This window comes from Lissotriton helveticus, chromosome 6 (genome assembly GCF_964261635.1).
Source record: "Lissotriton helveticus chromosome 6, aLisHel1.1, whole genome shotgun sequence".
NCBI classification, from domain to species: domain Eukaryota; kingdom Metazoa; phylum Chordata; class Amphibia; order Caudata; family Salamandridae; genus Lissotriton; species Lissotriton helveticus.
In genome coordinates, this window is record NC_136067.1 from 1,356,642,908 (window position 1) to 1,356,655,992 (window position 13,085).

General features: G+C 48.9%; 1 protein-coding gene across 3 annotated transcripts in view; it reads right to left on the bottom strand.

Annotated features, from left to right (window-relative positions):
- GNPAT (glyceronephosphate O-acyltransferase) overlaps positions 1–13,085 on the bottom strand; it is a 555,169-nt gene that overhangs the window by 266,242 nt on the left and 275,842 nt on the right. For all 3 annotated transcript variants that reach the window (XM_078649084.1, XM_078649086.1, XM_078649085.1), the window contains exons 5-6: positions 8,705–8,832; positions 6,636–6,711 (exon numbers count right to left, since the gene is read on the bottom strand). In XM_078649084.1, the coding sequence (XP_078505210.1) occupies positions 6,636–6,711; positions 8,705–8,832 (204 nt within the window). The remainder of the gene's footprint in view (positions 1–6,635; positions 6,712–8,704; positions 8,833–13,085) is intronic.

Consider the following 13,085-nt stretch of genomic DNA (forward strand, 5'->3'; position numbering starts at 1 on the left):
CGAGAAGCCATCGAGACCTGGAGCCGCTGAGCCTCGTAGGGCGTCTATGGCTTCCACTACCGAGTCGGTTGTTATCGGGTGTGCAAGGAACTCTTGCATGTGTCTTTCCAGAAAGACCAGTGCAATTTCGTCAAGGTAAGAGCCTTGAGCACGTAGGTTTTTGGCAGTGGACGAGGAGTAGAGGGTAGTGTAATAGGTTAAGAAGGCGTGGGATATTTCGGGGGTGGTGTGTAGTAGTGTACCATCTGGGGTCGTTATTGCTGTTATGTACTGCGCCTGTCTTGGTGGGCGGAGTAGGTGCGCTAGCAGCCTCCCGGGTCTGTCTCCCTCCCCATACTGCCGTGCCGAGTGTTGTGTGGTCAGGAAATGTAGCTCTCTATCGGCTGTTTCCCGAAACTCCAGCAGCAGGGAAAGGCGGCGCGTTTCAAGTGTCTCAGAAGGGGTTCGGAGCTGGCCATCTTCCACAATTCGGATGTCGTTCTCAAGGCGTGTAAGTTGGGATCTAATAGAGCGCAGAACTCCCACATGAGTGGCAATGCATACCCCCCCCGATAGTGGCCTTAAACCCCTCCCACAAGGTTGCATGTGTTTCCACTGACCCCGTGTTTAGTTCAAAATAGTCAATGATAGCAGTTCGGATTGTTTCGGTGAACACCGTGTCAGCAAGGGCCTTACCGGGGAATCGCCATTGCCGTTCAAAGCCGCCAGGTCGTGGGATACCTAGTTGTAACGCCACTGGGGAGTGGTCCGACAATGTACGCGGCAGCGTAGTGTGCGACGTCACCCATGCAGCCACCCCGGGGGAGAGCAGCCAGTAATCTAGCCTTGTCCAAGTGTTATGGAAGCTGGAATGGTGTGTATACTCTGGGGAATTCCCGTGTAGTCTAGCTTCGATGTCTACGAGGGAGTAGCCCTCACATATGTCAACCATGACTGGTCTGGAGTGTTTCCTAGTGTCTGCAGCAGCCGAAGTCCCATCACGTGTGGGGTTAAGGAGTAAATTAAAGTCCCCCCCCGACAAGTATGTGGCCAGTGGCTGTCGTGGTCAGTTTCGCCTGTAAGTCTTGAAAGAAGGCAGGGGTGTCAGTATTGGGGCCATATACATTTACCAGGGTAACTGTCTGATGAAACAGTGAGCCTGTCACCAACAAGTAACGGCCCTCCGGGTCTCCTACCGTGGAGTGTAGTATGAAGGGTATTCGTTTATGTACCAAGATGGCCACCCCCCTGGAATATCTGCTAAAGTCGGAGAAAAAGCGGTGCGAACCCCAGCTCCTAGCCAGTAGCCGGGACCCTGTAGGACTCAGGTGTGTTTCCTGAAGAAACGCAATGTCGACTGTATGCCTGCCTAGATAGTTGAAGACCTGCCTGCATTTCCTCGTGTCATTTAGACCCCTGACATTCCATGACATCAGGGTAATCCGGGACAAGTCATCCCGCCTGGGCTGTCTGGTCATGAGAGATTGTGTCTATATGTTCAATCCAGGGAGAGCCAGGGGCTACTGAGACGTGCGACGGAATGTGGTGTGTGCTTGCTATCTGAGTGCAGAATGTTTTCAAACTAACCAATAAACATACCCCACCCCCTCCCCCCACCCAGCCTCCAAACAACCCAGGGAGGCATATCCCCATGAACCATGCAGCGAGCCAAACAAAACACAGGGTTGCAAAGTACATTGAAAAACTAGAGCTCAGCTGCATTAAGAAAAAGAGTAGTGAGACAACAGTGGCATCCGCCATGGGGAGTGGCAACGCCACGCCGGTCGGGGAGCAAACGATATTGGATAATCTGAGCATGTGTAACCAAACCAGTCGGTGCGCCCGAAAGGCAACAAGAGTAAAATTTCAGCCCGAAATGTCTAGATATAATGTTCAGCCATTGCCCGTCTCGGCAAATAAATCATCGCTGGTTTGGGAGGCATTTCTGAGCGGGGAAGCAGGCGGGTGTGACCCAGACCGAGATGGGCCCTCGTCTCGTCGCTTGTAATGGTGGCAAAATTCCTGTACCTCCGTCGGTGTTTCAAAGATGCGGGGCCTGCCATCAATGTCCACTTTAAGTCTAGCTGGGTAGAGCATTCCGTAGCGCAGTCCAAGATTCCGTAGTGTGGCTTTAACTCCATTGAACTTTTTGCGCGCTTCCTGGACCGTGAAGGTGAAATCAGGAAAGAAGGAAAGTGTGTTGCCCTGCCATGTCACCACACCACGATCTCGTGCCGCTCGGAGGACCGTGTCGCGGTCTCTGAAGTTCATGAGGCGAGCTATGATTGGGCGCGGCGGGAGACCTGTTCTGGGCCGGGGCCCTAGTGATCTGTGGGCACGTTCCACCACAAAACCCTGAGTGAAGGAGTCTCGGCCAAAGAGATCAATGAGCAACTGTTCGACAAACGTGTCCATCCGGCCAGTTTGCGTCGTCTCCGCCATGCCAGTGATGCGCACGTTGTTTCTTCGTCCCCGGGCCTCGAGATCCTCATTTTTGATGGCCACTTCTTTGAGGATCCTCTCCACCCTCTCCAGCCTCTTCAGGGATTTCGTCGCGCCATCTTCCACATCGGAAATCCTGGATTCTGCCAGGTCCAGTCGTCGGTCGTGTGCCTGGATCTTGGAGCCCATGTCTTCCATGCGGCGCTCCAGATTGTCGAATCGCCCGTCTAGCGCCTTGAAACCTGCCCTCATCTCCGTCATCATGGCTGTCATGAGGGAAGTGGTATCCTCCCGGTCTTCACCCCCAGTCGCCTCCATTCGGGCCTCTAGTGGGGGGTCAGCGATGGGTAGGGAGGCCCCAGCAAAGTTCAGTTTGCGCTGATTGAGGTCGCGTTTTCCCATTGTGGCCGTGCTGCAGGGCCACCCGGCCCAGGTCTCCGTGCGTTTACTCGTCCCCTCGTACTAGCGCTGTCCAAAATGGCCGTGTGGCTGTGCAGGGCAATGGATCGTGCACCCTCTATGGAGGCTGGTTAGGGCTCTGCCTGGCTCGAGTCACAGGTAGCAGTGAGTGGCGTACTGTGTGTTGCGGGTCAGGCGAACAAGGAGCAGTTCTTCCAGGCGCCCTCGTGGTCCGTCAGGCTAGGCGGCGTGTCTTTTTAGTCCCCTCACTAACGTTACCGGGGGGGTGGAGGGGGCCAGCTGCGCCGCAGATACGAGGCCGGGCAACGCCGGCGCCAGCAGCACCCAGACCGGCCCCACAGGCCAACCGCCAAGCAATCCGCCCCCAGCGCCGGGCCTACGTCCCCGCCACGGGCCCAATGGAGCTCCCGGCTTAAGCCCGCCCCCAAGGCCGAAAAAGGCCCGTGAGCGGATCCGGCGCACAGCGCCGCCCAACGGGAGCCGGGTAGCAACAGGCCCGCCGCGGAGCCGAGCCCCCAGCCCTCAGAGCACAGACACCACCGCGGCTGGACCCCGCAGGCCACCCAGGCGCCCCCCGCGCAGCTCGCCCTACCTCCGCTCCGCGCCGCCGCCGCTCCTCACGCTCCGCCCGGCCGCTGGTCGGGTCGCCGTATCTTCGGATCCGCTGCCGCCACCGTTATCAAATTTGCATCCGTCGTGCTGTGGAGGATGTTGTGCAGGATCGCGGGTTTGGATGCACCTCAGGATCGGGGGTTACCGCATTTTTCGAGCGTTAACTCCCCGGACCGGCGGAGCTTCAGCAAGAGGCGGCCATCTTGGTCTCCTCCTCGGCCACGCCCCTAGCTGCGGCTGTGTTTTTAAAGGTCGCAGGAGCAATCCGAGGTGAGCGATGGGGGAAAATGTTGGATTCTCATTGTGCGGGTGTGGGAAAACACACAGCACACAGTCAAGGAGTCACAAGAGGCTCTGGTAGAGACCGGACAAAAACACCACAATGCTTAGATCCGAAGGATATAAGAATAGAGAGAGAGAGAGAAATGTTCTCTCAAGCAAGAATTACAAGGAATAATCGCATATTAGGGTCAATAGGACCAAGTCATGCGATATACATATATGATGTACATATATATATATATATATATATATATATATATATATATATATATAATCATTCATAAAAAGGTCATAAAAACAAAGAATAATGAAAGAAATTAGGGTACTTATCTTGTAAGCAGCAGCAACAAAGAAGGAAGATGGCTGCATGCTCATGGACTATGTACTGCAATAGAATGTTGTTTGAAGTTCTATATTCTCATCATTGTTACTGCTGAGCTGGGGCAATAAAGAAGATTTGCATAATGTTGGCCTCTGTGTCATGCCATACAATCCCCTTACCAAAGGTATCCAAGCTTTTTGAATTCCCTATCTGGTGAAGTGGTGAGAACAGACTGGAAATTATCCTCAAAGTGGAGGCTTAGACCACCAAGCTCTCCGGGGTGGGGTGCTGGGTGGGGAAACTGGGGTCCCTGGAGAGGGGTGATGCCAGTGGCCAATTGTCCTGTTCCCAGGAGCCCCTGTGCATGGCTTGGGCCAGGCACCAAGGAAGACATCTGTGTGGACTTTACTGAATGGAAGTAAGGGTTCTGAAGGGTGACTCTTGGTTGAATTACCTCAATCAAGAAGTTCATCTTGACTGCCATTGTGGGCAGCTGAAGGTCCAGGACTTCAACTGTCCTCCGTACCACAATTGCAGTTGCATCCGTCAGATCATCATACCAGTTATCCTCTCTATCATCCAGGGGTTGATGGTAGCCATAAGTGTCCTCTGACCCTCCTAATCATCACCCTCTCCAGGCTTGTCAAAAAAAAAGGCACAGGCTCCGACGTGGAAGGCATGGTACCACTCAGTGCCGGAGTCATGTCAGAGTCAGGAATAACGATGGGGTCTGCACTGATGTGGGGCGTCCGCAACATCGGCACTGGAGCGGGCACTGAGGATGCTTGCTGTTTCATGGGTGCCACCGCTTCTGATCCAGCACCAGATCTAAGGGCCCCAACTGGCGTCTATGGGCGAACCTGCTGGCAGAGAACCAGTAGGGGCCTCTCCTGTACCCGTGGAGCCTGAATATGCTCCAGAGTGTTGGGACCACAAAAATACGAGGTGAATAGCATCAGACAACTCTGAGTTAGGTGGGAGTCGCTCTGGCTCTGGGAGGCGCTGAGTCGACCCTAGCACAAGCTCCACCATGGAGCGAGGCCTAGAGTGCAAACGCTCCTGCGCTACATTCAATTACTTGGACCAGTGTGCAGAAGTTGAAGAGCACCAACGTCTTAGACATCTTTTCATGTAATTTACCCAAGGACCTTCTACCAGACCGGGATCGAGAGCGTTGTGGGGTCATCAACGTCAGGCGGTGAGAAGATTGGGAGACCGATCCCTTAGCATTTTGGGGTTCATGGCGCGGCAATCCTTGCAGCCTTGGATTTGTGGTCTTGCTCCAAACATGAGGCGAGCCAGATATGGGTTTGTTACAAACATCTGCTTGTGACAAGCACTGCATGGTTTAAAGCCTGTGGGCTTCTTGGGAGACACCCCAAACACACCAGGAGATCAAATCTAAAAAAAAGGACTAAGCACAAAGTTGAGAAACAAGTCTGTCTGAAAAGACCAGGGTTAGCTCTCTCCAGATCTGCACTGCCCGGTGCGGGAAGAAAAGAACTGAGGTGAGCGTGCTGTGGTGGCGCCTATATAGGCACCGTGCAAGTCACATACGGCACAGAATATGCTGATGCAGAGCCAAATGAAGCTACCTACCGGCACCATGGGGTACTGATAAAAAATTCCCTGATCCAGTCTGACCTCTGGGGAATATTCTAGAGCAAGGAATCTACAGCTAGAAATCTCTATAAGATCTGCGGTATACTAGGGTGGGGCATCTTGTTTTTGTTTTTATTTAACTACTGACTTTTGACTTGAGAGTGTTTGTGTTCAAGTTGCAGGCTGCTATATTCTTGGCTTATTCAACGACTAAGCACTGAAAGCTAAGAAGAATGCAGGAAATGAGGACTGCATAATACACATATAGTGCTGTAGATAGAAACCTTATCCCAATTCTAGAGCAGTCGATGTCAAGTCCTTCTAGATCAACCTCCTGAGAATTTTTGTATAAATTATAGACCAGAGGGTCCAGGGCACATGACTTCCTGACACCTCCTGGCACAACTAAGGAATCTGTAGGTGAAATCACTTTTTAGTTTTATGGAGAGAATCACATTGATACAAATGAGCAACGCGTGACATAATTCTTAAAGGAACTAAAATATAAGCTCCTTCCTAACTATTGAAATGCGTATGAAATCTGTAAATATGGAGACTTCAGAGGAATACTCAGAAACATTGTATAAGCACATTAGTTATATTTCACTCTGGTTTAAATGAGGTCCACCAAAGATTAGTTATCTTAGTAATCATTCAGACTTTATTGTCTGCTTTTATGATTGTTCGTACAAAAAAATCGAATAAAGCTTGTTTTGATTTGATTAGATTAGATTAGAAATCATTCTGATCAGATACAGCATACCATAACATCGTACTTCATGGTAATGACTGATATCCAAAAGAAGCTTAATACAAAACCGATGTAATTAACAATAATACTTTAAAACTGTGCATCTTTATCTGAGGTAGCAATATGTTCGAATTTTTTACTACATTACCAATTAATGACTCTTTATTTGATATGCATGGCAGGCCCCTATGTAGGAATCTGCAATGAAGAAAGAAAAAAACGTACCAAACTTTGGGGTCAAAGTCTTGCTGGTTCGGCTTCTGGTACCTTCCACAAAGAATTCCACAGGAGCATGGCCACCCTGTAAATTAAAGCACTGCTTATGCAAAGGCAATGAATTGATTTTGATTCTAGCATAAATGGCTCTGGTTACAAATTCTCAACTCCAAAGCCAGCTAAACCTCTACCTAGTTATTAAGGTGATTTCTTGGAAACAGGAATTTGGTGAAGGCATCTTAACACGGAGAAATTCATTGTAGGGGGAATTTTGGTTGGTGTAGAAATCCTTCACTAGACCGAAAAAAAATGTTTATTCACTTTTCTAACTGTTTAATTATCAAGCTAACAGACTTACATTTAAATTGTTCTGCATGCTAGAAGCATACAACCCTATCTTACTTTATACTGGGCATTATTTATTCTCAAGGTACTATATAGAGCCAAAAGTCACTTAAATACACCTATATTTACCAGTGCATTATGATAGTAAAGAGAAGGCGCAGGGCATCATGAAAGAAGTTCTGGGTAGTGGTGGGGGTAAAAGAAAATAGAAAAGAAACTTACCTCCTCGACATGCCGGTTGCCACCCGCCACCTTTCCTCCACACAGGCACCAGGTAGCAAGCACCCAGGCTCCCAGCCAATCGCAACGCTGCAATACAGCATTGTGATTGGGCTGAGCGTTGTATTTCGGTGCTCAGACTGGGAATGGGAGCCTGGGCAGGTCAAACCTACATGGGCATTTAAGATGGACCCACCACTCCTCCCTGTGATGTGGGGAGCCCAGCCAAGCCCCTTCAACTGCAAGCTAAATACAAAACATAAAATGATAATAACAGAGTGCAATTTTTTGTATTGAGCTTGCAGTTGAAGCAGTGGGGCGACGTTCCTTCGCCTCAGTGGAGGAACCGCTGCTGGACAAAGGATTATGGGTAAGCAAAAATCATTCACGTAGTTTTAGAGGACTGGACTGAGATTATGAAGCCCTAAAATTGAGTCAGAGGTGGTTCTCTGATATTTAAACGACTGATCAGTAAATGGACCAAATCTTTCTTGATGCTACAAACATCTACCATATTCAGGCATTCAGTTGTGACAGTAAAATAATTCAACAAATGTACAATACTTGTTCTTGCAAAGTAGAATGAATATGTATGGGTACTGTACTTTTTCATTGTAATAAACATCTATTTCATACTACAAAACAATCATAAATCAGTTCCAACCAATACAAAACACCCAGCTGGACTCTGGCCACCATTTCCTCAGCCTTCCTACCGAGAACTATGGCACACTCATGCAGGGACACTGTGCAGCACTCCAACCACGGTTCAACCAAACCTTCCACTGCTCACATCAACGCACATGGACATACAGGTTCAAAGCACACCCAGCTATGTTGAGTTCAATGTTGACTGCAGGCATGACTGAGCGCTGTACTGGGCCACCAAAGATATTATCAATAAATGTTAATAAAGATCAATTAAAAAAAACATAAAAGCCAAGCACTCAAAATAATAATCTGAAATTAATAATTTTGTAATTTTCAAATTCTTGTGATGAAATAGTATAGCACTAAATTTGATAAATCCCATTATCGGAGTACTGTGTTTGGGGGGGCCACCAGGAAAACAACTAGAGGGATCTGCTTGGCTTTAGACTGAGGTTCCTGTTTTTGAACCCACTGAGATAAATGCTTAATTGGTATTGGACCTGGAGTCACTTCTACAATCCAGCGCTGCCCTGCTAGACTGTCCAAAGCATACTAACGTTTAAAAGAGACTAATTCAAGGAGAGCTACTTCATCAGATACAGACTTCCAAGCTCAGGAATTAATGAAGGGTTGAATGTCTTCATAAACGAGACCCTACAGAAAGTCAAAGATATGGGTGTTCGTTGGTAACAGAAAATGAGAACGAGCTAAAACCAGAATAAGAGTACAAGTTCTACTAGTTAGTCACGATAGTCAATTACAAGATGGATGAAGGATGTTGTTAATACATATTTGGGAGACAACCTTTAAAAAATAAATTAAAAAAAACGTTGCCGATAGCTAAAAATACTTGTCTTGTTTACCCGCAGCATGGTTTTCACGTATTCAGCAAACACTGCCCAGTACAGCTTATTTCCCCTAAATGTGCGTGGCATGAAGAACGCTCCGCCCATCCGAAGCAACTCGCCAACCATTTTCATCCCCAAGAAGTCTAGACACACAAAAACATAAGATGCAATGTCACATTTCAGAAAAGATCTTAATTTGCACATTACAATACATCTACTACCCACGCCTCAGCCATTTAAGACAGCCTCTTGCTCTTGTTTAGGTCAATCCTGCTGAACATCAGATCTTGTATTTTTGACCCAGTGCTTTAAATAGTGCAGGTACTCATTTACATGTGGCAAGTGGGCGGGGCTAGGTGTGTGGCCAAAGGCAAGACTTTACATACTTCTTGACTTCTATACTAGTTGTAGGTTGTAGCGCATACCAAAACACATGAGAAATGGTTTCTAGGAACAAAATAGGTTAAATCGTTACTCACGACAAAAGACAAAAGCAGTGATATTTTAACATTTTCTTGTTTTGTAATATTTGCATCTTGAAAACTGTTATTTTCTGTTACTTGGCACAATACTATATATTCTTGAGCATGAATACACACACAAAAAGAAACAAGCAGATGGGCACACAAGGCATTTCACACATTTCCTTTAATATTCCCCCATGAGTCTCGATTTCCTCCCTGCCTCAATATACGTCGTGGTACCTAAACTAATGCAAAACTGCATCTCCAGAGCCATCATCCCTCTACAGATCCACGGGCGTTAAAGCATTATTTATGTGTTGCGATATTTCAGAAGTGTACATTTTTCAAATTACATGAGGTAACACAGTACTGCATAGAAAGTGCGCAAAAAGGACAATTGTGTGTCCTACATTGGAAAAGTTATTTACCAGCAACTTCGGCAGTTTTATTCAAAAGGCACTTTCCTATTACAACCTTGACTCAAGCAGCAGAAGGTGGTTATACCACTTCATGAAATAGGATACAAAAGCGTGTACACGGTTCGGGCACTGTCAAAATTCCGCACATTTCTTGGTGGGGAGTTCCACTCTTCGGCGAGTCAGTGGAACAACTTGTTGTAGCTGCAAAAGTAAAGCAAGAAGATAGTAGTAGATCATATAATGAACTAAACATTGCAGCTAACAGAAATAAGCCTGGAAAATACGATCTCTCTTTATGGAAATGGTTACACAACAAGGAAAATAAAACTGAGGAGGAATCAGGTAAAAAGATGGACGATCAAGAGGATAATCTAAATATGTCAAAACGGCGAGTTACAATAAAGCAAGCCACTCTGTCAAGAATCTTCACGAGCAGAGGTCTCCAGCGGTAACCTCCAAACCTACCGACACTAACGATTGGAAATCGGATGCAAGGAGAATTACATATGCAGGGAAAGTAAATACAATGTACTTAACTTGTCACCTAGCAAAAGAAGAGGACAGGACGCCCAACGTTCTCTAGCATCTCCTCAAAATCCTACACAAACCAGGCAGCAATGTCCCGATGGCGGTCAACTTAGTATCTGCATTACTAACCAAGTCAAAACTCCGAACAAGAGAATGGAGGACAAAGATACCATAATAGGAAAAACAACCAAAGACCAGGTAGATCATCAGCACATATGGTCTCCGGAATATGAAACGCAGGGAAACTGTGATACTTTAAACAGAGGCAATAGCTTGAAGCTCTTGGCTGCAATTCAGGAACTAAAACATATAAAATCGTCAGATCTTGCAGCAGTGCAATTTCTCCCAGGAGAAATCCACACAACAAATGAACAAACATTAACAACATGGCAGACATTGGAGTTAGCACAGCTAATACTAAACAGCTCTAAACAATTCTCTGCCTGGGACATTCAATTAAAAGAACCAGTAAGACTGCGTTATCCATTTCCATTGAAAGAAATTGAACAGCAGGACACAAAAAGGATAATAAATCACAAGACACCTGCGGCACAGGTATATTTTATTCTACATAATGCAAAAGGCAAGAGTGATACAGCCCAGAACCCGGTTGTAGCAATAAAAGGAACACATGGGGTGAGTGACCTAAATCAAGATCAATGGAACTGGCTACCCAGTAAATTGAACAACCAAAGGGTCTGACATAAGGGAGCTACGGTTTCTACTTCTGAAACAAATGCAATACACATGATATCTTGGAATATAGCAGGAGCCAGGAGACTGCTTGATAAAGGCCTCCCACTTAAGAAGTGGTCAGATTGTGACATTATAGCCCTGCAAGAAACTTGGTCGCAGGAAGATATTCCGATAGCAGGTTACGCCCACTATACAGTAGCTGCGGAAAAATGCAAGCACTACGGCAGGACAGTTGGAGGATTAACTGTGTATCAACAGCTCTAAAAATATCAACAGAACAGTTGAAATACCAGGATGCCAGCATACAAATTGTAAAATTCTCAGATCAAAACTTAAATACAGGTAAAACAATACTACTACTTCGGGGCCCCTTGGAACCGGCGGCGCGTCGGAGGGAGTCCCTGCTGGATCCTGCTTCGGGCACTTGGGGCATCAGAGTACGACTGCGGCCTGCCTGGCCCTGGGGACGCCGAGGCCTGGACTTTGGCGACCCCCCGCCGGACAGTATCCTCACTGGCTCCTGGACGAGGGTACAAGCACTGTGCAGCCGGGGCGCTGGAGGGTCGAGCGCCACGTCCGATTTGGAGGGCTGGGACTGATTTCGCAGTGCTGGATGGAGCGGTGGAGTGACGCTGTGTAGTGCCGTCCAGTGGAACCTACATACGCGCCTGGAGGTACGCGCCTGCTGCCCTGGTGGGGACCGGGAGTGGTCTGCAGATAGCCCGCGACAAACTGAGTGCCCACCCCCTCACCCTCCCTGGAGAGCCTGCTTCTGTGGCGCAGTGCGGAGGATCGTGGCCCGGGGGTGATCTATACTATTCGGTTTGGGGGCCCCGGTGCCTGTCCTACATCTGCTGATCTGAGACCCGAGTGGGGTGTGGGGGAGCCAGGAGGTCCGACGCGACTGGGCGTCCTGGTGAACTGAGACTACACTGTACGTGCCCTGGCTCATAGGCCCTGGTGGAGGTCCGGACCTAGCACTTGGAGGCCCTGAACAAGTAAGGAGACTGCCTTATTCAGCACGTCTGGTGGGGACGATTGTTTTCCACTGGGCCTTACCGCCCGGAACTTGGCTGCGGCACACGTTATCTGGGGGTGCTCGCTGGAGACGGCGTCCAGGCTTCGACAGTGTCTTCTTGGTCCCCCGTGTGGACTCTGCTGTTGGATTGCTGTTTGGGAAGGCCCCACCGCAGGTGCAGGGCGGACCTTTCAATTATCGCTCACCATGACGAGAGGTGGGGGCGGCACTGGTTCCTCCGAACAAAGAACGATTGATAAATTCACTGGACCCAGTGGGGGATCCGGGGCCTCTGGGGGCAGCCAGGGCACGGGTCCTGATAATGCGGCCTTGATGGCCGCCATAACTCAATCCAGGGACATGCTTGATGCCAAAATAGGTGCGGTTGGAGCTGATGTCATGCTGCTGCGCCAAGACCACCGCAACGCTGTTGCTCGCATCACAGAAACGGAAACTCGGATCACAGGGGTGGAAGATGATGTAGTGGCCCTAAAAAAGAAGGTGGAAGACATGGCCAAGATCCAAAAGGGGCTAGCACTACGCGTCGAGGATGCGGAAGGGCGTGCGCGCCGAAATAATCTGCGATTCGTGGGCTTTCCAGAGGATTGTGAGAAGGGGTCCATGGATGCGTTCCTGACGCACTGGCTGGAGAGTTGGCTTCCCCCGGACGTCCTGTCGCGTTGCTTTGTAGTGGAGCGCGCCCATAGGGCCCTGATGCAGAAACCGCCGGTGGGAGAGCGGCCACGTCCGGTCATCGCTAAAATCCTCAACTTCCACGACAGAGACACTATACTTCGTGAAGCGAGGGCCAAGGAAGATCTGTTGTTCGAGGGCCACAGGATTATGATTTTCCCGGACTATACTAGGCTGGTGCAGCAGCAACGTCGATCCTTCCAAGATGCGAAGGCCAAATTGCGGGGTCTGAAAATCCAATATTCGCTGTTGTACCCGGCTCGTCTTCGAGTTGTCTTCCAATCCAAGACCCACTATTTTGACACCCCGGAGGCAGTGTTTAGCTGGACTGATGAGACGGTCAGGATCCGACCGAATGCCCAGCCGGGCTTGAACCCTGGAGCATCGCGTGGGTCGTCGCAGGAGAGGGGCGAATCTTCCAACAAGGGCAAAAGACACAGGAAGTCTCGTTCACGGCGACGCTCCCGATCCGGGGGCGGCCCGTTGGATGGTGCACAGTCTGACACTACGCAATCCGAGTCTGGGACCTGAGGGCCGTGAAGCCCCTTTCTTGCTTCCCAAGCGACACTTCGTCACTG